Source organism: Choloepus didactylus, chromosome 23 (genome assembly GCF_015220235.1).
Source record: "Choloepus didactylus isolate mChoDid1 chromosome 23, mChoDid1.pri, whole genome shotgun sequence".
Classification (NCBI taxonomy): domain Eukaryota; kingdom Metazoa; phylum Chordata; class Mammalia; order Pilosa; family Megalonychidae; genus Choloepus; species Choloepus didactylus.
Genome location: NC_051329.1, coordinates 29710845 through 29734094, shown reverse-complemented (window position 1 = coordinate 29734094; position 23250 = coordinate 29710845). Strand labels below are relative to the sequence as shown.

Genomic DNA, 23250 nt, shown 5'->3' with positions numbered 1-23250 from the left:
ACTTGGACACTTTCTTCAGCTGTAACCATGGCAACTGAGAGATGATACTGGTCCCGAAGACTGGGTTATGACTAGCAGGGAAAACCATCCACTCACACAAAAATGTCCTCCAGTGCCAGCCCTGTGCACAATCTGTGCTGTTACAGTGAAGGTGGAGAATACAAAATGAATCTTTGAGCAGTGGGAGAAGATCTCTTTGCCCCCTCAACATACTAAAAACAACAGTATGAGGTGCTGCCTGGCTTAGGACCAATCCTAAGATGTCGTCATCTGCCATTTCAGGGCCATACAAATGGTCCTCTCTTAGCTACACTGTGAGGTTACACAAGAACACGTGTGTGTGTAGGTGTGTGTGTGTATGTGTAAAGCGCACTTTGTAAACTGTAAAGGACCAGCAAGTCTACAGCCTGCAGAGCTCTTAGGGCTCACCGGGGGGCCCCAACTACTGAAAAATGCCTTCTGAATTGTAAACAAAGGATATACAAATGGGCCTTTGGGGGCAGCCTGTCGCAGGAAAAACCCATCTGCCTGCCCCACCTGGTGAGACTGTCTCATCCTCTGGGCCAGCCTCTGCTGTTGACTATGACACTGATGAACGAGTTAGGGAAGGGCATGGGAGGAAAGCATCTCTCTCATACAGCACAAGTTATTTCTTTCATATTTATAATCTCTACACCCAAGAAACTACTGCACTCTTGACATCTCAGCAGCAACATCTCTGGCTTTTTATTTCAAAAAAGATCATCTGTGAACTCATTGAAAGCTTTTGAGGAGCTATTTATATGATCATGTGCAATGAGCACTTGGTGATAAAAAGTACGGGCTGTGTAAGGTAGGTCTCTTCCTTTCATTTGTCCTAAGCCTGCCCTCAGCTTTCTGGCAGCTTGGGGGTGAGCAGCAGGCTAGGGTCGGCCCTGTGTGCAAATTTCCAACTGACATTCTTGTCCAGAGGGAAGGACTCTGGGCTGGGCCTTGCTGTCCTCCCCTGAGCCTCCTTCTGCTCTTTTGTCTTCCTTGAGGTGCAGGACGTGAGCCACAAGCAGCATTCCAGGTGCTGACATGCCACAGCTTTGCACAACAGGACACTGTTTCCTGTTTTGCTTTCAATGCACCCCTCCACCCTCCAGCTTTTTGGCCCTTTTGCATCGAACAGCATATTGAAGCCTTCCTTGAGGTTCAAATTCCTGTAGCCTAAGCCAGCCAGGCTCAGGCACACAGAAGGAAGGTGTGGGGAGAACAACAGAGCTACTCTTCAGGTACCAGGTACAAAAATCCCCTCCTACGCACCATTCCACTCTGGGCCTTATGATGGTCTTCTTGAGGTTGGCAAGGCAGCTCTAGCTACTCCCATTTTAAGAATAAGGAATCCAAAGCTCAGAGACAATGAAGTGACTGGACCAGAGTGACCCAGCCAGTTAATGAAGAACCAGATTCAAACCCAGATCCTTCAGCCCCTGATCTCAAGGTACTCTCTTTCCACCAGCCCGTGTGGATTAGACACCCAGAGGTGTCCCGGGTGGGGAGTGGGGAGGGCCCTACTGGCTGAGAGAAAGAAACTGCAGAGCAGAGTATCTCTTACTATCAAACAGGTGCTCGCTGCCGTCCTTGAGCAAGCAGCTGATGTTGAGTGGGATGAAGAGCTGGGCACGGAGGGGATCGCCATACAGGTAACTCGGCAGCGCAAAAGGACCTTCCAAAACTGGGACCAACAAGAAGCCACAGGAGGTGGCTTTTCGATGCCAGCCTTGAACCTGGTGGAGAATACAGAAACAAACAGTGACATCCCTGAGTTCTCTTAGTTGAGAGAAAATGCTTCCCAAAGAGTGAACCTGTCAGAGGGGTGGCACAGATATTGATTGGCATGTTCATTTATTAATGTTTGCTGGCTCAAAACCGGTCCTGGACAAATACTTGAGAAACTGAGTCGATAAACACACAGCAACTCATCATGGCCTGAGCTTTTGCAACTTCAGTTTTTCTTTTGGAATGAACAGAGTACAGAGAACTATTTCCTGCCTTGTAAAAGCCCTGCTCATTCTGTGGAATGTTGGTGGAAGGTCAAAGGATATAGGTTAAATCCTTCTGTATTTAATAAGCCCAAAGTATCAAACAGGAAAACAACCCACTTGGGCTGGCTGAGAGGAACATGACATAGAGTAAGAGATGATTGCAGTAGCCTCTGGCCAAAAGTGATAAGCCCTGATACCTGCCCAAATAAGAGCTGCCCTATGACAAACTACCAACTGCAGTCTGGCCCTAAGACTGAGAAAGTCAGCCTCTCCATCGATAACATTTGTGTAGGGAACTACAGCAATGTTCCAGGTCTTAGGATTTGTTTTTTAAACTAAAAAACTAATGTATATTTAAAAAAAAGAAGTGGATACATGTGGCTTTGGCATAGAGATGAGATCTGTGTCAGACACAGTTTCAAAAAAATAGTTTGAGTTGTATCTTGACTTAAATCTGATTCTGTTACAAGTGGAAGAGGACTGCTCTTAGCTTTTCTCCAATGAACACTCAAAACAATGCCATCAAAAAAATAAATAAATAAAAATAAATTAAACAACTACAAAACAAAATCTCCATTTGACCAAAATAATTACTAAACCTTAGTCCATGACCCTCTTTTTATGTAATATTTATCTGAGTAAATTCTTATATACAACAAATTTAGACACTCCCTTAAAATAACAATTAACTCACACTAAGAGACGTCTAAAAACTTTCATCAAAATAATGATAACGGGATTAGCATCTTCCAGTGGGTTTTACATGAACAGATGTGAAAAGTTTATATATTTTTAAAGATAGTTGGTATATTCCTCCAATGAAATTCTTTTCTTACTGCCAAACTGTAGCTGTCTGCTTCCATGAATATATGTTCATGTTGTTTAGAGATATTTAGGAAAAATATTCTTTATTTAAATAAATAAGACCTCTTAAACCTGCTGGGTCAGAGGGCTGGTTTTGCCTTGAGGGAGCGGTTATCCTAGGGCCAATAGGTTGGGGAAGAGCAAGCTGAGCTGGAGGGCAGCTAGACTTCATTTTTTGTTTGTATCTTAAAGCTGTTCCCCTGATAGGAATCTCTTCTGGATGAGTGGGGGTCTGAAAGATGCCATTGTCCTGTGGAGACAGACTGGGGGCTGGGCAGACAGACACCCTGACAGATCTTTATTTTCCAGGATACCACGCCAAGTGGGACAAAACTGGGTCTATGAGCCCCGGACAAAAAAAAACAAAAAACAAAAACAAAAAAACCTATCTTGTGCAAGTCAATGCTGTGTTCATTTCTCTTTGGTCTTCTCCTAGCTTTGAGCAAACTCTTTCTGAACTTTCCAGCTGCTCTCAGCTGTGTGCAGTGAGGGTGCCTGGGCCAGTGTGACAATGGGAACAGGATGCAGTGGAGAACATAGGAAAATATTCTTTTTGGCTGAAGGGAAAGTGTGCAACGAAGAGTAGCAGACTGCAAAGATGGTTTAAGGAGGGCTCTTGGAATATACTGACAGCCTGGCCAAGGAGTGGCTTTTTAGCACAGGAGTGATGAATGGCCTGATAAGGGAGACCAGCCAGGATGGACTGGAAGGAGGAAGGACCAGTCAAAACAGGGCTTCTTCTCCCCCCTACATGGGATCAGACACCCAGGGGAGTGAATCTCCCTGGCAACGTGGAATATGACTCCCCGGGAGGAATGCAGACCTGGCATCGTGGGATGGAGAACATCTTCTTGACCAAAAGGGGGATGTGAAAGGAAATGAAATAAGCTTCAGTGGCAGAGAGATTCCAAAAAGAGCCGAGAGGTCACTCTGGTGGGCACTCTTATGCACAATTTAGACAACCCTTTTTAGGTTCTAAAGAATTGGGGTAGCTGGTGGTGGATACCTGAAACTATCAAACTACAACCCAGAACCCATAAATCTCGAAGACAATTGTATAAAAATGTAGCTTATGAGGGGTGACAATGGGATTGGGAAAGCCATAAGGACCACACTCCACTTTGTCTAGTTTATGGATGGATGAGTAGAAAAATAGGGGAAGGAAACAAACAGACAAACAGACAAAGGTACCCAGTGTTCTTTTTTACTTCAATTGCTCTTTTTCACTTTAATTATTATTCTTGTTATTTTTGTGTGTGTGCTAATGAAGGTGTCAGGGATTGATTTAGGTGATGAATGTACAACTATGTAATGATACTGTGAACAATCGAATGTACGATTTGTTTTGTATGACTGCGTGGTATGTGAATATATCTCAATAAAATGAAGATTAAAAAAAATGGATAGTGATGTTATTGTCAGTGTTGCCATTCAAGGATACAATCATGACTGATTGAAGATGGTGTTTCCATTTTTGCCACTGAAATATGGAGATGACTCTTATGTTTGTGGCTATAATTGCTGTTTGCCAAGTCTGATGTATAAAAATATTATGAGCGCTACCTAACAGCATTGGGACTTCTAAAACTTAAAAGTGCAATAGATGTTTTGTGTGTGTGGTAATGAAGGTGTCAGGGATTGATTTTGGTGATGAATGTACAACTATGTAATGGTACTGTGAACAATCGAATGTACGATTTATTTTGTATGACTGCATGGTATGTGAATATATCTCAATAAAATGAAGATTAAAAAAAATGGATAGTGATGTTATTGTCAGTGTTGCCATTCAAGGATACGATCATGACTGATTGAAGATGGTGTTTCCATTTTTGCCACTGAAATATGGAGATGACTATTATGTTTGTGGCTATAATTGCTGTTTGCCAAGTCTGATGTATAAAAACATTATGAGAGCTACCTAACAGCATAGGGACTTCTAAAACTAAAAAGTGCAATAGATGTTTTGTGTGTGTGGTAATGAAGGTGTCAGGGATTGATTTTGGTGATGAATGTACAACTATGTAATGGCACTGTGAACAATCAAATGTACAATTCATTTTGTATGACTGCATGGTATGTGACTATATCTCAATAAAATGAATAAAAAAAAAACCAAAAAAAACCAGGGCTTCTTGACCTCAGCTCTTCCAACATGCTGGGCCAATGATTCTTTGAGGTGGAGGACTGTCCTGTGCAATGAAGGATGCTGACCAGCATCCCTGGCCTCTACCACTAGATACCCCATAGCTGAAGAAACACTGAGTTAAAAGCAGCAATGTTCACTAACAGGAGTCTAAGTACACTATGGTACGATCAAATAATAGGATATTCTGCAGCCATGAAAAACAAAGCAGATCCATTTGTACTGATTTGGAAGATATATAGGTAAGGGACAAAACACAACAGAAATAGAATATATCACATGCTACCATCTGTTTTTGTTGTTTTTTTTTTTTTAAGTAACATTTTTATATATACATAGAATCTTTCTGGAAGTACAATGAAGATATGGGGTAAGGGTGGGAGAGAGATTTATTTTTCACACTCGACCAATGATTGTCAAGTGGGGGTAATTTCTCCCCTGCTCAGGAATGTGTGGCAATGTCTGGAAACATTTGTTGCTGTCACAACTTGGGTAGGGGGATGCCAGTGGCAACTAGTGGGTCAAGGCCAGGGATGCTGCTAAATATCCAACATCCCCCACAACAAAGAGTTATCTGGCTCCAGATGTCAGTGCTGAGGTTGAGAAACTCTGATCCATACCCTTCTTGATTATTTGAATTGTTTACCATGTTAAAAAAAAATTTTTAAGAAGGTATTTCAATAGTCCAGGTAACAGGTAATAGGAGTCTGAATTTTTTAAAAAAAGAAGACATGAAATGAATCCATATTAAGCATCTACTGTGCCCCTCTGTAAGGTGAGCCAAAGACCCCAACCCTAAGGTATAAAGGCTCTCACCATCTCGAAGAGCACCGCCGCAGTCACTGCCATCCAGTGCAGCTTGATCTCGAAAGCTGCATTCAGGGAGAAGTTGCCATGGTAATAACAGCTGCACCACTCTAGCCGGTCTGTGCGGTTGTTCACGTCGACATCCAGGGTCACAGTCCTCTGCTCTGGGACAGTGGCAGCTATGTCAGTGCACAGGAGGGGCCCCAAGAGAGAGGGAAAAGCAGGAGTGGGATGAGGAGGAAGAATGAACAATCGCATATCAAGCTCCAAGACCACAAAGTCACACAATAGAAAACTGCAGATTCAAGAAGTTCCCTGGAAAACATCTAATCCAGAGGTTGTCAAACTTCTTCTGTAAAGGGCCAAACAGTAAATATTTTTGGTTTTGCAGGCCAGACTATCTCTGTCACAACTACTCCCCTCTGCTGTTTTAGTGTGAAAGCAGCCAATGACAATGAGTAAGTGAATGGGCTTAGCTGTGTTCCAGTAAAACTTCATTTACAAAAAGAGATCTGAACTTCCAGTTGACCAAGATGGCACACTACAGGGTGCCATCTCCCAAAAGAATCTTTGAACAGCTAGCAAAAACTGGCAGAGACATTTTCCTCAAAACTCCAGAAACCAAAGTTAAAGGGTTGCAGTAACTGGAAAGTGCTGAATCAGGAAAAAGCATCTTGAGAAGTGGTAGGTGAAGCTCATGGTGCCCTTGCTAGTCCCTCACCCACTCCCCTCCAGGCATGGTGAGGACACAGCCTAGGCTCCCGTTGTGGGTCTGTGGCCCTGTTCCAAAGGAGCAGAGTAACCCCTATGCACATACTGGGGTGCCTATATATCAGGGCCAATCTATCAGGTGGCAGCCTGAAAGACTGAATCAAGAAACTTGTCTTGAGCTCACCCTCCCAGAATTTGTCCTGAAGGTAGAGAAGCAGCAAGCAGACAGCAAAAGCAGTGTAAGAAACAACTCAGTCGAAGTGGCCTGAGCAAAGGACTACCTACATTAAGTCCACAATAGAGCACAAGGCGAAGAGTATAAGTCTATTTCAAAGGGAATAGAAGGGTCATTTGAATTCCTGTAAATAGGGGAATCCCTAACATCACTAGCAAGCCCAAGCACAGGACAAGAAGCAGGATCCACACAGGATCACATATGACAGAGAGAACCCTGCATTTTGCATGTGCATCGGGCTGATCTTTTTGGTAGGACTAAGCTCTGAAGACCACCAGCCAAAGCAGAGCAAATTTGGACTGTGAAAGGTCTCTGTGCTTTGGTTTGTTTGCTTTTGTTAGCCCCTGGCATGCAAAAAAAAAAAAAAAAAAAATCTGTCATATTATTAACTGGATAAAACTTAAGGAGCACACAGCTCAGGGATTAAATCCAGGAGGTAACACTTTAAAATATTAAAATGTACTGTGTGCAACAAAAGATTACAAGACAAACAAAGACACAGGAAATGATGCTTGTCCAACAGAAGAAAATAAAATCCCAAACCATCAACAAAAAGGATCAGACTTTGGACATACTAGACAAAAAAAAGATACTTAATATGCTCAAGGAGATAAAAGAAAACATAAAGGATATGAGGAAAACAATGAACAATATAAAAATCTCAATAAAGAGAGTATTTTTTAAAAGGAAATAAACAGAAATACTAGAGTTGAAGGCCATAAAAACTGAAATGAAAAATTCTCTTGAAGGTTTAAACAGCAGATTGGAGCTGGTAGAAGGAAGAATCAGTGATCCTGAAGACAAGGCAATTGAAATGATTCCCAGGCTGAGGAGCAGAAATAAAAATGAATTTTAAAAAGGGGAACAGAGCCTAAGAGACCTGTGGGACACCGTGGAGCACACCAATATAAGTATTATGGGAGTACGGTAGAGAAGAAAGAGTAGAAGGAATATTCAAAGAAATAATGGCAGAAAACTTCCCAAATTTAACAAAAGACATAAATAAACACATTCAAGAATTCCAATGAACTCCGAAGAGGATAAACTAAAGGAGAACCACGCCCAAACACACAGTAATCAAACTGTCCAAGGACAAGGACAAGGACAGAGTTCTAAAAACTGCATGAGAAATGCAAGGCATTTTGCACAAGGGAATCCCAATATGATTAAGTGCTGATTTCTCCTCAGAAACCATGGAGGTCAGAAGGCAGTGGTATGAAATATTTAAAGTGCTAAAAGAAAAAAGAATTGCTAACCAAGAATTTTATATCTGGTGAGACTTTCTTTCAGAAATTAGGAGAGATTAAGACACTCCCAGGTAAGCAAAAGCTGAGCAGACTCATCACCCCTAGACCTACCCTACAAGCAATGCTAAAAGGAGTTCTTCAGACAGACAGGAAAGGACACTAGACAGTAGATAAAAACAGCATCATACAGTATCATTGTACTGTATTTTTTAGTATGTAACTCCACTTTTTACTTCTTATGGTTCTAAATGAAAATACATAAAAAATAATAAATCTACAGTTTTGGAGATAAAACATATGAATTATTTTGTAATAAGTACAACAAAAAGGTGGAGGATGTAGGAGTATAGGAATGGTGTATATATAATGCTTTGAAACTAAGTTGTGTATCAATACAAATGTGTTTTTATACATTCAGAATGTCAAATTTAAGCCTTATAGTAATCACTCAAAAAATATGAAAAAATATATTAAGAAATGACTAGGGTCTCAAAATGGAACAATACAAACAATCAAATAAATATGGAAAGTAGGTACTAAAGGAAGAATTGAGGGTCAAAAAAGACATTAGACTTACAAAGACAAAATAGCAAAACGGCAGAAGAAAATCCTGTATTATCAGTATTTATATTAAATGTAGGAGGAATGAATTCTACAGTCAAAATGCAGAGTTTGGCAGAATGGATAAAAAAGCATGAGTCAACTATATGTTGTTTACAGGAGACTCACTTTAAATTCAAAGACATAAGTAGGTTAAAAGTCAAAGAGAGAAGATGCAAGTAACTAAAATCAGAAAGGAAATGGGGGACTTTACTACCAATCCCACCAAATAAAAAAAGGATAATAAAGAGGATACAATGAACAATTGTATGTTAACAAATCAGATAACATAGATGAAATGGAAAAATTCCTAGAAACACAAAACTACATAGACTGACTTAAGAAGGAACAGAAGTTCTCAATAGACCAATAACTAGTAAAGAGACTGAATCGGTAATCAAAAACCTCCCAACAAAGAAAAGTCCAGGTGAATTTTACCAAACTTCCAAGAAGAATTAACACTAATCCCGTTCAAGCGCTTTCAAAAAATTGAAGATGAGTACACTCCTTAACTCATTCTATTAGGCAAACATCACCCTAATACCAAAAACAAATAAAGACATCACAGGAAAAGAAAATTTCAGACCAATATTCCTTATGATTATAAATGCAAAAATCCTCAGCAAAATACTAGCAAACCGAATCTAAAAGCACATTAAAAAAAAGTATACACCATGCTCAAGTGGAATTTATCCTAGGTATGCAAGGGGGTTCAATATAAGAAAATCAATTAATGTAATACACTACATTAACAGAATAAAGGAAGAAAAAGCCATATGATCATCTCAATTGATGCAGAAAAGGCATTTGACAAAATCAAGTACCCCTTCTTGATAAAAATACTTAGAAATCTAGGAATAGAAGGAACCTTCCTTAACATGTTAAAGAATAAATATATGAAAATTTCACTGCTAACATCATACTCAATGGTGAAAGACTGAAAGCTTTCCCCCTAAGATCAAGGATCAAGACAAGGATGCCCACTGTTACCCTGTCCTGGAAGTGCTAGTCAGGATAAGAAAAAGGTACGAAAAGAAAAAAAAAGGCATCCAAACAGGAAGAAGTAAAACTGCCCTATTTGCAGATGACAAGATTCTATATATGGAAAATCCTGAAAAATCCACAACAAAGCTCCTGGAGCTAATAAATGAATTCAGCAAAGTGGCAGGGTACAAGATCAACAACCCCCAAATCAACACTGTTTCTTTACACTAGTAATGAATATAAATTGAGGAAAAAAAATCCTAGAATCAGATATCTAGGAATAAATCTAGCCAAGGATGTAAAGGATTTGTATGCAGAAAACTACAAAATATTGCTAAAAGAATCCAACAAGGCATAAATAAATGGAAGGACATTCCATATTCCATGGATTGGAAAATTAAATATTGTTAAGATGTTAATTCTACCAAAAATGACTTGCAGATTCAATACAATCCCCATCAAAATTCTAATAGCCTTCTTCGCAGAAACGGAAAAGCCAATCATCAAATTTACATGAAATGCATAATTATGTGATTATTTTGGGAGCTACTGATTGCACACTTAGAATGGGTTGTGTAGTGTGTTAATAAAACTTTTTTTTTTAAAAAAAGCAAGAGGTGACAGGGCAGAAGACACTTTGGGATACTTCACATACTTCAAACTTAATGTATAAACAAATGGAACTCAAGGTCTCCTCGCTTTGAAGTACTATATATACTTCAAGCTTGATATATCAAAAAAAAGGGGGCTCAAAAAATTTTATATGAAAGGTTAAGGGGCCCCAAATAGTCAAAGATATTGAAAAAGATGAAAGAAACTGGAAGACAAACACTTCCCAAACTCAAAACTTATTACAAAGCCATGGTAATCAAAACAGCATGGTACCGGCACAGTGACAGACATATAGACCAATGGAATCAAACTGAGAATTCAGGTATCAACCCTCATACATATGGCCAATTAGTTTTTGACATGGGTGCCAAGTTCACTCAATTGAGAAAAAGTAGTCTCCTCAACAAATGTGTGTTTGGAAAACTGGGGTGACTATATGCAAAAGAATAAAGAAGGTAGACCCTACTTCACACCATATGGATCAAAAAAGAAAATCCCTAGAAGAAAACACAGGGAAGCATCTTCATGACCTTGCTTTAGCTCATGCACCCAAAGCACAAGCAACAAAAGAAAAAATAGATAAACGCAAACTCACTAAAATTAAAACATTTTGTGCATCAAAGCACTTTATCATGAAAGTAAAAATACAGAATGGGAGAAAATATTTAGAAACCACATATCATAAAGCTTTTATGTCTAGCATATATAAAGAAATCCTACAACTCAACAGCAAAAAGACAAGCAACTCAAAAAATAGGCAAAAGACTTGAATAGATGTTTTTCCAAAGAAGATATTCAAATGGCAAATAATGAGATACCGTTTCACACCCATTAGTATGGCTACTATGAAAAAAAAGGGAATTACAAGTGCAAAATTACAAGTGGAGAGGATGTGGAGAAATAGGAAAATTGATTCATTGCTAGTGGCAATGTAAAAAGGTGCTGCTGCTGTCGACGACAGTTTGACAGTTCCTCAGAAAGGTAAGTGTAGAATTACCATACATCCCAGCAATCTCATTTCTAGGTGTATACACAAAAGAAATGAAAGCAGGAACTTGAACAGATATTTGCACACCAATGTTCATAGTGGCATTATTCACAACCGCCAAAAGATGGAAGCAACTCAAGTGTCCCTCAACCTATGAATGGATAAACAAAATGTGGTATATCCAAACAATGGATTATTATATGACCATAAAAAGGAATGAAGTTCTGATACATGCCACTACATAAATGAACCTTGAAGACATCATGCTGAGTGAAATAAACCAGACATAAAAGGATAAACATTGTATGATCTCACGGATATGAAATAACTAGAATAAGCAAAGTTATAGAGTAAAAAACTAGAATACAGGTTACCAGGGGCTGGGTTAGAGGTAGGGAATGGGGAGTTAATGCTTCAATTGTACAGTTTCTAATTGGGATGAGGGAAAAGTTTTGGTAATGGATGGTGGTGATGGTAGTACAACACCGTGAATGTAATTAACAGCACTGAATTATATATTTTAATGTGGTTAAAGGGGGAAATATTAGATTGCATATATGTTAGTAGAATAAAAATTAAAAAGCAAACAACAGATCAGATGGCAGGCCGGATTTGGCTGGTTAAGCCATAGTCTGGATCCCTTTAATCTAATCCAACTCCTTCATTTACAGATGAAGAAACAGCAGCCCAGGGAGAGGAAATGACTTTGCAGAGTCTGAACCTAAGCCAGGCAGAACCCCAGACCTTCTGATGCTAATGACCTATAAATGGACAAACAGCCCAGACCTCAAGGGGAAGTCTTGTGGAAAGCAATAGCTCTGTAATATTTTTCTCAAGAAATGGAACCTCATCATGATACTTAACACCTGTTTCATCAACTGTGTGTTGCTCAGGGATTCCAGGTCAGAACCCAACTTGCTCATCCTAGCTGGGACTCCTGTTCAGAAATCCTACTCAACCCAAGAGAGGGATTTTTTAGGGACCTGTTAGAGAATCAAGTTTCCGAAGCAGACTCAGAAGTAAAGAAAAGTTCAGGGCTCTACTCTGCCTGGCTGGGAGCTGACAGACCTAGGACTTCTGTAAACCATTATCTGCCCCTCATTTTCTACTGCCCCAGGAGTCCACTGGTATTTCTTTACCTGAAGCAACCAGCTTAGTTCTGGGTTCTGCAGGTAGAAAGCCTTGAATGGTTCTTATCACCAGTGTGTTGGTTTGGATATATTATGTCCCCCCCAAAGCCATATTCTTTAATGTAATCTTGTGGGATATTTGGAGTAGGTTGTTTTCATGGAGATGTGACTGACTCAACTGTAGGTGATAACTCTGACTGAATTATTTCTATGGAGGTGTGGCCCTGGCCATTCAATGTGGGTCTTGATTAGTTTACTGGAGTCCTTCAAAAAGAGACACACAGGCCCAAATGCTTGCTGACATTTAGAGATGCTTGGAGAATGCCACTTTGAAATGCAAACTGGGAGCACAACTAACAGAGGTTTTCCGGACGCCAATGGCTGTTCTTCAGTGAAGGTATCTTCTTGTCGATGTCTTATTTTGGACACTTTCATGACCTTAGGACTGTAAATTTATAACCAAATAACCCTGCTTTATAAAAGCTAACCCATTTCTGGTACTTTGCCTAACGGCAGCACTAGCAAACCAGAACAACCAGCAAGGCTAAAACGGCTCAAACTCTTGAGTGAGCAATTTTAATGAGCTTCTGTTGGGAGGGAGGGAAGCTACAGCCAGGGCCCTGAATGACACCTAAGAAAACATATCTCATTGTCAGGTGTCCCACTTATTATTATCTGCAAAGCAGAACATGCAAACTGGCAAAAGACCTAGATTTGGAATTGCAAGATCTAGGCTCTGCCATTTACTTAGACATGTGGTCATGAGGTTGCCAAACCTCTCCTGGTTTAGTTCCTCACCTGCAAATAAGACAGTGACAGGCCTACCTTCTTCACAGAGGAGTGGTGAGGATTAAGTGAAACAATGGATGAGAAGTGGTTACCTTCTCTTACCTTCCTCTTTAGCCTTCCTCACCTGTAACTCTCCTCCTTTCCTTCTGTTCCTTCTATTGCTTCCTCCCATTTTAAGCTGTCAGCTCACTAAGTCTCAATCCAAGGCCTGCCCATGATTGTCATGGAACACTGCTTCGCTACTGGTGACACTTAAGGCTAAAGAACTACTTGGTAACTCCTATGGTAAACGGTTCATCAAAACTAGATTCTTTCTCTGCCTCATGTTCCTGATTCATGATACCACCAGAGTAATACATTAATTAACAGTTCAAATCTAAGAAAAGAAGGCTCTGCTCTCTGGTGTTGGACTCTGTATATTCTTCCCCAAGTAAAAAGCCCCTGGCCACACAAGAAAGCACACTCAAGAAACTGGCAAGGAACTCACACATTTCTCCTCTCCCACCTGACAGGTTAAGTTCAGAACAGGCTGGGCTGAGGAAGCCCAAGGGGAACACTCAGCCAAGAGGTTATGGGCTCAACTTCATACTCCAGGGGTTCTATTTGACAGTATGAATGCTTCCAACCAGCTTGCAATGCTCACACAGGGCTAAGCCCTGATGAGTTGCAGCTTTAGGTAATTCTCTGAATCATTACTTGAATTCCATGAGAACTGACTTATTCACCTGGGGGACAGACAGAGATGAAGTCCAGTAACTCTGTGCAAAGCTAGAGGAGGAGCAGGCTAAGCATCTTTATTCAGGTCATTGCTGGGGGTCTATGAATGACCAGAAAGGACATCAGTGTCACTGAAGGAGAAAGAACACACTCCCCAGGCATGGGATGGAAGCTGAACACAAGTACAACTTGTTCATAACCAGAGGTGCCCAACAAGGGAACAAGCAGTCTCAGGAGTGAGTGCCATGTTGATGGGGGTTTGCAGAGAGAGGCCAATTCTCCACTTATCAGGAGTGAATGAAAAATGTTCGAGCGTCAGGGTTAGGACAGAAGCACTCTACAGTCCCTTGTGACCCAGAGATACAGTGGGTTAGACAAGGCTGAGAAGGAAAAAGCATGTGTGTGGGCTTAAAGGATGCAGGACTGCTTCTTCTAGAGTCTCAGATGTCCCTGCAGCTTCACAGCTTAGAGATGCAGGATGGAAGGGATGAGGAAGTGGGAGCCACCATGGGCCAAGCTAGAGAGGACCATGGGCCAACTGTCAGGCATTTCAAAACAGTTCTCCTCTGCTAACTTCCAGCTGAGAATCAAAGACATTTAAAAGGAAACAAGCCAAACAAACAAACAAACAAACAAAAAACAAAAGGAACAAGTCATAAATGATACAAAGGCCTGCTTTTCTTTATAAGTCGTTAATTTTTTTTTTCCGGAGGAAAAGCCAATTATGGCTTTTGTGCTACTCTTAAAAACAAAAACAAAAACAAAAACCCCAAACACCTAAGACAGTCTAATTTAAAGACCACTGATCTTTCTCATACAAGTAAATAACATGGTAAAAGTCTAATCTAGATTGAAAAAAAGCCTGGGATAAGCATCTCAAATCATAATACAAAGGTCTGCAGGCTGTTATTGGGTAGCATCAGGTGCAGTAACACCATATCTAGTTCAAAAGGAAAGGAAATCCACTTCCAGGTGAGAGGGCTGATAGCAAAGGAAGCTAATGAATAAAATCTTACCTTAACAATCTTGGGAACCATTGAAAAGCTAATAAAAAGTTATTTAAAAAAAAAACAAATAAAAAAAAAATAGAAAAGCTAAAAAAGGATGTTTTCCCAGAAGATATGCACAATGCAAATCTCCACCTAGTTTCAGATTCAAAAACCTCCTAAAGCTCATGCACAGACCCCAAACTGTAGACATAACTCCTCTCCTCATTCCTACTTTGCCTTGTTTTATGGACATATGACTTATTTTTTCATATGCAACTTCTTTTTAAGCACAATTTTCTGAAATAATTAAGAACCAAAGCTAAACTGAGATGATCTGAATCTCATCTTAAGCTTAAAACTCTGGCAGTTAAGAGAGGGTTTCACCAGCCTGCTGAAGGAGAAGACTTTGGAAATGAGGGTGTTCTTTGTTAAGATAGCCTCACAACCAAAACGATGGCATAGAGGTGACAATTCCTGAAGCATTTTCCAGAAATGCTAACTCTAAGGAAAAGTGCAGCCAGCTGGCTGAAGACCACACACACATCTTCGTGACATGCGGCTTGCCTGTTCCCTGGCTGGGGACCATGCACACGCCTCTATGACACACAGCCTGCCTGGTCTATGCCAGGTAGTGCTTTCAACAGAATGAGTGGCACAACTAGTTCCTCTTTGGCATTTTGACAATTAATTGCTTAGAGTCAAAAAGTGTGCTCCAAATCGAATGTTCCAAATTGAAACTTTCCCAATTTTGCCAAACTACATTCATTCATAATTTTTTACATTCCACAGATATTTATTGATGTCTACTATGTGTTGAGTATTGTTCTAGATGCTGGGATATCCAGAAAATAAAGTTCATCGCATAGCTTAAACCCTTGTGGAAGAAAAACACACGAAAACTTACAAACTGCACAATGGCAGATGGCGGTAAGAAGCAGGGTAAGGGTTCCAGAGAGGGCGAGGTAGGGATGGTCTTGGAAGGCCTCATTGAGACGGTAACCTCTGTAGCAACTGAAATAATGAGGGATGAGCTCTAGAGCATCTAGGGGACAGTGCTCCAGGCTAGAGGGACCAAAAGCAGAAATGTGGTTAGTGCGTTCACAGGCATGAAAGGAAGACATGGAGTCAAGCAGAGGAAGCAGGAAGAGACCAACAGGAGATGAGGCGGAGAATGAACATAATGTAGAGCAGGTGGGCTGCTGAAAAGACTGACTTTTATTCCAAGTAGGCTGGGCAGCCATCAGACTATCTCCTGCTCAGAGGAAGAACCGGATCTGAAGCCATTTTGAAAAGTCTCTCTGGCTCCTGTGTAGAAAGTGGACTTTAGGGGAGCAAGGGTGGAAGCTGGGAGGCCAGGTGAGAGGTGACCATGTTCACGCAGGTAAGAGATTGGAGGAGGGGGGTCACAGATCAATTCTGGGACTATATTGAAGGTAGAGCTGATAGAATTTGCTAAGGGATTGGATATAAGGTGGGAGAGAAAAAGAAGTGACAAGAACGACTGATTTTCCTGGCCAAAGAGTCAAGAATGAGAAGCTGTGTTGGGGAGGAAGGGCATGAGCTCTGCTTGAACATTTTGTGTTTAGTCATCTAAGTGGTGATGTCAAGTAGGCAGACAGAGTACTGGTCATGAGCTGGAGGGCATGGTCTGGGATGGAGACAAATCTGGGAGTGACCAGATCTAGAGGTAATTAAGGCCATTAGAATAGATGAGACACCCTGGGACAGAGAGATGATGGCACAAGTGTACCCCCAGGTGCTGCAATGTTGAAAGGTCAGGGAACTAGGAAAAAAAAAGAAAAAACAGGAAGAGACCTGATTTTAAAAAAAGAGAGCGAGCTAAGAGAGAGTGGGTCCCAAGAGCCAAGTAGAGGAAGCATCTAGAAGAAGAGTCGGGTCATCCGACAGATGCTGCTGACAGGGGAAGGAAGATGAGGACTGAGGAATGACTGCTGGACAGGGCAATGTGGTGGTCACTGGTGACCCTGGGAAAAGTTGCTCTAGAAGAAGGGATGGTCAGAAACCTGACTCAAGGCATTGTTTTTGTTTTGCTTTGCTTCTGACAATGGGTGAGAGGTGTCTGCAGATGGGAAGCCTGGAGAGGGGCAGGTATGGGGACACCTCCCTGAGGAATGTGAGATGTGGAGTCCAGTGCATAAGTGGACCCTGGCCTCAGAGAAGAGCAGGGGTGATTCATGCCTGGTAGTGGGGGAAGGCAGAGGAGTGGGAGATACAGCTTCCAAGAGGGTAGAGGTGGGTGGGAATCTGGGGAGGTTATTTCTGACTGCTTCTATTTTCCCAGTGACACAGGAAGCGGAGGGTGGCAATAGGGAGCCAGGGTGAGAGTCTGAGAGGAGAGAAGGAATGCTCTCCAGGTAAATGGGAGGGTGAATGGACTAAGGAGCAGTAGCAAAGGCCCACCTGAGGTGAGCAATCATGAATTTAAACTGAATACATGCGGCAGGGTTGTGGGCTTCCCTCTGGCTAGGTATGGCTGGGCGGTCCAGGTGAGGAACAAGCAGAACCAGCTTCAGCCACGGTTGGAGCTCACTCTGTGAGGATGGTAAAGGTACAGGCACAGGATTGGAGCATGCACGCAAAGGAGTGTCAAGATAGACTACACCTAGGCTGTGTCAGGAAGGAAGTAAAAATGTGAGATGGGTGAAGAGAGTAGAAGGGTGGCAAGATCAAGCAGTTGTAGGTCCTGGCTGGGGTCAGTCAAGAAACTGGGAGATTGGAGGGAGCCTGTCAGAAAGCCAGGGGAGGGAGTGGGCTCAGAGGGGAAGGAAAGCCACATTAGGGAGTTGTGGGGACCTGAGTGTCCTTCATCCCTAAGGGCAGCAGCTACCCTGGGACTTGAGTCATCCTGCAAATCCTCTGAAGTCCTGACAGGCTTTTGCTTCTGTCTTCGGGCTCCTGGGCCAGGAAATTCCAGGAATAAACTCCAGCTCCAGCACTCACTGGATGCAGAATCCTGGTACTTCACCTCTCTGAGCCTCAGTTTCCTCAACTCTAGACCATAAATGGTGGTATCTATGACAGGAGTGCAGGAAGATGAAATGAAATTATTCCCTTCTTGGCACAAGACCCAACACACAAATGCTCTAGAAATCCCTGGTGTCACTGTCATTACCTTTACACCACATCAGGCCAATACTAAAGCAGCCACAAATTCCACAGATGGAAAGCATGAGAAAAGGGGCCTGAGGCCAGCAGGGAGCAAAGCAGAGTGCTTCCTTCTAGCATGCCAGATCCAGCTCTAAACATTCATTCTACCGCAAGCTCTGAAAATGACTTTGTTTCTTTAGAAGCTTCCCATATGCCATTCAGTACCATAGATAAGTGACTGACACTGTACTTCACCAGCTCTTGTGCTTATTATATTTGTGTAGGTTTGCTAGACTTCACCTTCAGCTGGGCTATTGGCTGTTGCTTCTCATTGGTACCTGGGTGCCTGCCCTTTTCCATTTGCTGCTTCATATGGGCTGCTAGGCCCTTCCAAAGCAGAAGATGCATGAGTGTGGTGCTTGTTATTCCAGGTGCTCAAAGGCCTTAGGTATCGAGCCCTGGTGGTGCTCCAGTGAGTGGCCAGAAGTGAGCATACCAGGATAACAGGTTCCCCAATGGGGTGGAGAGTTGGAAATGCAACAAAAGGGAAAGGAAGAAGTAAGGACTGCCTGCTGAAGAGTGAAGGAGCTGCCAATTCCCTGGTTCTGCACTCAGCACCCCTTTACTTCTCACTTACAATACTGGACCATGTGGGGTGAGGGGGTGGGGAGATCAAAGCCACCTCCAGAGCCAAATGATTCTAATGGTCCAGAAACTGACTGATATTAATGTTTCCATTCTACCATTGGACATTAACAGGCAAACTAAGTAGAACATGGGTGTTCTCTGGGGTTTAGTCTCTGCTTGCTTCCTTCTCTCCAGAGGGTTTCAGGACCGTTTCTAACCTGCCCTTGAGATAATCCCATGAGCATGTGGCTAGAGCATATATTTTCTAAAGGTGTTACATCTCCACCCATCAGTCCAGCCCTGCAGAGCAGAGGTCCCCACTTCCTGTCAGAGGTAACCACCTTTCAATAAGCAGGTGTTCACCCAGAGGGAAGAGATCCAGTTTACATCTGTGGATGTAAGCACATTTGGAGAGGAAGCGAAGAGGGGAGATTCATGCTTAGGACGAGTATTTGTCCTGAGATCCTAGGATGCAACAGTTCTCAGGAAGGCCTCTAGCAGGAACTAAAATGGCAGTGAGGAGCAGCCCACCAGATCACATCCCCTGCATCCTGAGAGCCTTCTGAGAAAAGGTGCCACATTTTATATCCTCTCCATCTGTGCAGGTTTAGCACTGTGTTCTGATTTGACAGTTGCTGAGTAATGTTTGTTGGTTGGGATGAGAATGAGGCTCGACCCACTAAACCAATGGAAGCTGGCAGTGCCTACAGACAGAATGACCAGTGTGACAGCCACAGTGGCTGTATCCCCAGCTAGCCTGGCCCACTCCCATGACCACATGCCATTCTCCCTCAGCTGCCCACCTGCACACCCTGAGACCCCAGTGGGGTCAGGCATCTACCTAAAAGTGCGGCTGCCTGGCTCCGTCCTCCAAAACTGCGGCTAAAGGAGCTGTGCCTGCTTGCATAGGAGGCTGGCCGGCTGGGCAGCCAGGGCAGGAGGAAGGCAGGAATCTCAGAGTGCAGGAGCTCTTCAGCTACAAAGGCCACTTCAAACCACTTCCGCTGGAAGCTGGTGAAGTCATCCACTGCTGTTGTGTGCCAGGTGGCAGGCTGCTGCATGGACACTGGGGAAGCAGATGGGAGAGAAGGAGTTCTCAGCACAGACACATATATCCCCACTCCCCCACCCCCAGCTTCAGACCCCTAATATCAGAATACATGGTGGTTTTATTCTTTCAGCTTGAAGGCAGAACAAGTATAGACTGGTCAAACATGGAATTTAAGGGAAAGGATAACGATGGATGCACCACAAGAAAAATAACTTGCAGAGATCCACTTTTGACATATTCCTGGATAAAAGAGCACTGTGAGCAATGCTAACTGCTTTGTCTGATTCATCATTCCTTAAACCCAGAGGCTGAGAAGCCATTTATCTGCAGGATGGGAGTCATTTCCAGCCAAGGTGCCTCCCTGTGTGTGCTCTGGGTTTACAGGAGATGCTGGTCTGAATTCTGGGGGCCTCCAGAGCCACACGAGCCTGCTGGGAATTGCTGCCCTCCAAGGGATTGCTTTTTTCCATTTTCAAAAAACATAAATACTTTACCAGTATCTTGGAAAACTGCCAAAGATAGTCTTCCTTGGGGGGAAGAATGGAATCTGGAGACCTAGCCAGTGAAAAGTGTTATAAATCACAGAATAGAGCCCATCACTGTTATAACCAGAAACTCCCGTGCTAAGGTAAGGGGGAGGGGAGCTGTAATTAAGAACAGCTACCAAAAAATGACCTGTGGGGATTTCCCCATCCCAGATTCCCTGGCCTCCTTTAGATTTATCTTTCACCCACACTATCTTCACCAAGAATATGTTGTAGCTTAAGAAACCCCTGTCACTCCAGCTGTGCTTCAATTAACTACAAATGCTTAAGAAAGTTGATAGATCCATCAACCTAGAATACAAAGTCCCAAATGGAGATCAAGAAGCACCATCCACTGGAGAGAGTAAGTTGCCAGGAAAAACACCTGCCCCTGTGGACAACATTTGCTGACCTCTGTCAGGCTCTTTGTCCATGACTATCTTGTAGAAATAGAAGCCATAGATGAAGGTCCGCAAGACTTCGCCAGATGCGTGCATGATCAGCTGCTCTTCCAGCATTTTCTAGAAGGGACATTGAAATTTGAAATTCCTGAAGAGGACATCTTAGAGGGGCCTTAGTTATGTCCTGGAGTCAAAGGAGTATTGGGAGCACTGGGAGACAACCCTCCCCACCCCCACCTAGTTAGATGTGAAAAGTGGGCTATGTTAAGCATTGTGCCTGGCGAAAATTTTATCATAAAATATAAAAGCACATTATAATCAAACATTTCAAACACACAGAAAAGTATTTTTAAAAAAAGCCCAGGTATACTCACCATCCAGCTTTACCAAATTTAACATTTTGCTATACTGACCTCAGATCTTTCCATTGTTTAAAAAAATCTCTGTGGACTCCCCCAAGTCACATTCACCTATCTCCCCACCACCCACCCAGAAATAAATGGTTCTGCACATTTATTCTTAAGAATGCTTTAAAAATAATTTTATTATATAGGCATGCATTGATATAGAATGTGAGTTATTTCCATGTGATTTTAAATTTTAAGTAAAGAGCATTATACTACACATCATTTTGCAACTGGCTTTTTTACATCAGCTTCTGACATTTATCTGACATGTACCTCTAGCTCATTCGTTTTAATGGCGGTGCAAAGAAATACTATTCTCAGAGGGACGAGAGTATATATCCGGCAAAGGTTATGGGAAATAGCACATCAAGTCCCTCAAAGAGAGAACTGAGGATCACAGACTTATTCAAATCTGTTACTGATTTTGCACTGCAGGAATGACAACCCAGCTGGTCAGCAAGCTTGCTGATTTCCGGTGCAGCCTCTGTGCTGACAGGTTGACATGAACTGACTAAGCAAATTCACCTTTCCCATTTCTCTCCTCCTGGGTTTAAGACCAGCTCTGAATGGTATAATTAAGTTCAGCAAGCACTCGCTAAGTGCCTACTGTGAGTCCAGCAACATGTGGGGCAGTGGTGAAATGAAAATGGACAAAAAGACCATTTTTGGACAAAATGGACCCAAAAGAGGGCCCTATTCTCAAGATGCCCAGTCCAGGCTGGAAGGCAAATGAGACAGAGACAGATTCTTTACTCTGTGGGCACGCGGCACCAGAAGGCCCCTGGGGCAGAGCCCCAAATCTAGCCCTGGGTCCTGAATGAGCAGGAGTTGACCAGGAGAAAAGGGGGCTTCAAGTCAGAGGGAGGGTATTCCCCAAGAATGTCTCACAGAGGTTCTTCTGAGGGTCAAAAGTGCCTAGATACCCTCCAGAATATTTCCATTCAGATGATAAATTCTGCCAGACTTCTAAGTCAAGGTAAAATGTGTTTCAAAGCAAGACCTACTCTTTCATCAATTCCAGACAGCCCTCACACTTATTAAGAACAGATTCTCACCCCAACCCACAGAGGTAGTTACTGGACAATGTAAATGCTTCAGAATTCACCCCTGGCTCCAGGGGACCGGAAGAGGCAGTCCGGTGGGCACCCCTGTTCTTGAGTCTCACCTGCATGATGTCAACAGCCATTGCTTGGGTCTGGACCCCCTCCACGTTGCTCACCAGCCAGTGCACCACCTCGGCGCTGATGAAGCAGCATGGCGAGAGGCCCTTCTGTTCTGAGAGCAGCTGGACTCCTGTCCTGAGTTCCAACACAGTGAGCAGGATGTGTGTGCGCATGTGACACCCAGCAGAGAGAAACAAGGAGAAAGAAGGGACTCCCACTAAAGCATTTAATAATCGGAAGTGAGGTCCCAATGAAGCAATTTCTCTACACTATTTCTAGCTTCAGAGAAATCCCCATGACAGAAAAAAAAGTGTTATGGGCAAAGGAGAAAGGAACTGACATTTAGAGAAGGCGTATTTGTCAGGCATTATAGTAAGTGCTTTACATCATTATTTCTCTTAATCCTCACAGAAACCACGATTCTCCACATTTTACAAACAAGGACATAGAGGTCAATTAACTTGTCCAAGGTCTCACAGCTGGTGAGCAGGGGCATCAGGGTGCAAATCTGCTGTACCACACTGCCTGAGCATCCTCCCACCCCTGCACCCGCTCACATGACAGGCACTTACGAGGGGTGCTTCATGGCCTCCAGGATCTCCACTAGGGTAGAGGAGGACGTCAAGGAGCTTGCTGCCAGCTGCTGAGAGCTACAACACAGAATATCTGATGAGCAAGACGAGGGCACACACATCGACAGAGAACATGAATCTTACTTCTTACAGAGCTGGATGCCGGGATGGTATTGACACTAATGGCACTCAAACAAAGGCTGGATAGCAACATCCAGGGAATGTCTTACAGGGGTTAGAGAGGGAGGTTCCAAACTTCCAAAGCATAAACATTAAAAAAAGAAAAGGAATCCAGGGTCAGGATAGTGGAGTGAGGAGCTTCAGGACTCTGTCCCCCCACAGAAGCTTTAACCAACCAGCAAGAACTGGCAGAAACATCTTTCTCAAACCTCCAGAAAACAGTTAAAGGATTGCAGTAACAGAGCAAGCATCGAATAAAAAATAAAACAGCATCTTAAAAGTGGTAGGATCTGGTGGCATCCTGGTTGGACCCTGTCCCACTCCCTCACCAGCTTGGGGAAGAGCAGACCCACGATCCCATGCGGGTCCCTGTTCCCAATTCTGGAGGA

The 23250-nt window shown here is 42.7% G+C and overlaps 1 protein-coding gene across 12 annotated transcripts in view; it reads right to left on the bottom strand.

Annotated features, from left to right (window-relative positions):
• DEPDC5 (DEP domain containing 5, GATOR1 subcomplex subunit) overlaps positions 1-23250 on the bottom strand; it is a 150387-nt gene that overhangs the window by 5777 nt on the left and 121360 nt on the right. For all 12 annotated transcript variants that reach the window (XM_037817380.1, XM_037817381.1, XM_037817379.1 and 9 more), the window contains 6 exons: positions 22682-22759; positions 22112-22244; positions 20551-20659; positions 19405-19629; positions 5836-6005; positions 1580-1751 (listed from right to left, as the gene is read on the bottom strand). In XM_037817380.1, the coding sequence (XP_037673308.1) occupies positions 1580-1751; positions 5836-6005; positions 19405-19629; positions 20551-20659; positions 22112-22244; positions 22682-22759 (887 nt within the window). The remainder of the gene's footprint in view (positions 1-1579; positions 1752-5835; positions 6006-19404; positions 19630-20550; positions 20660-22111; positions 22245-22681; positions 22760-23250) is intronic.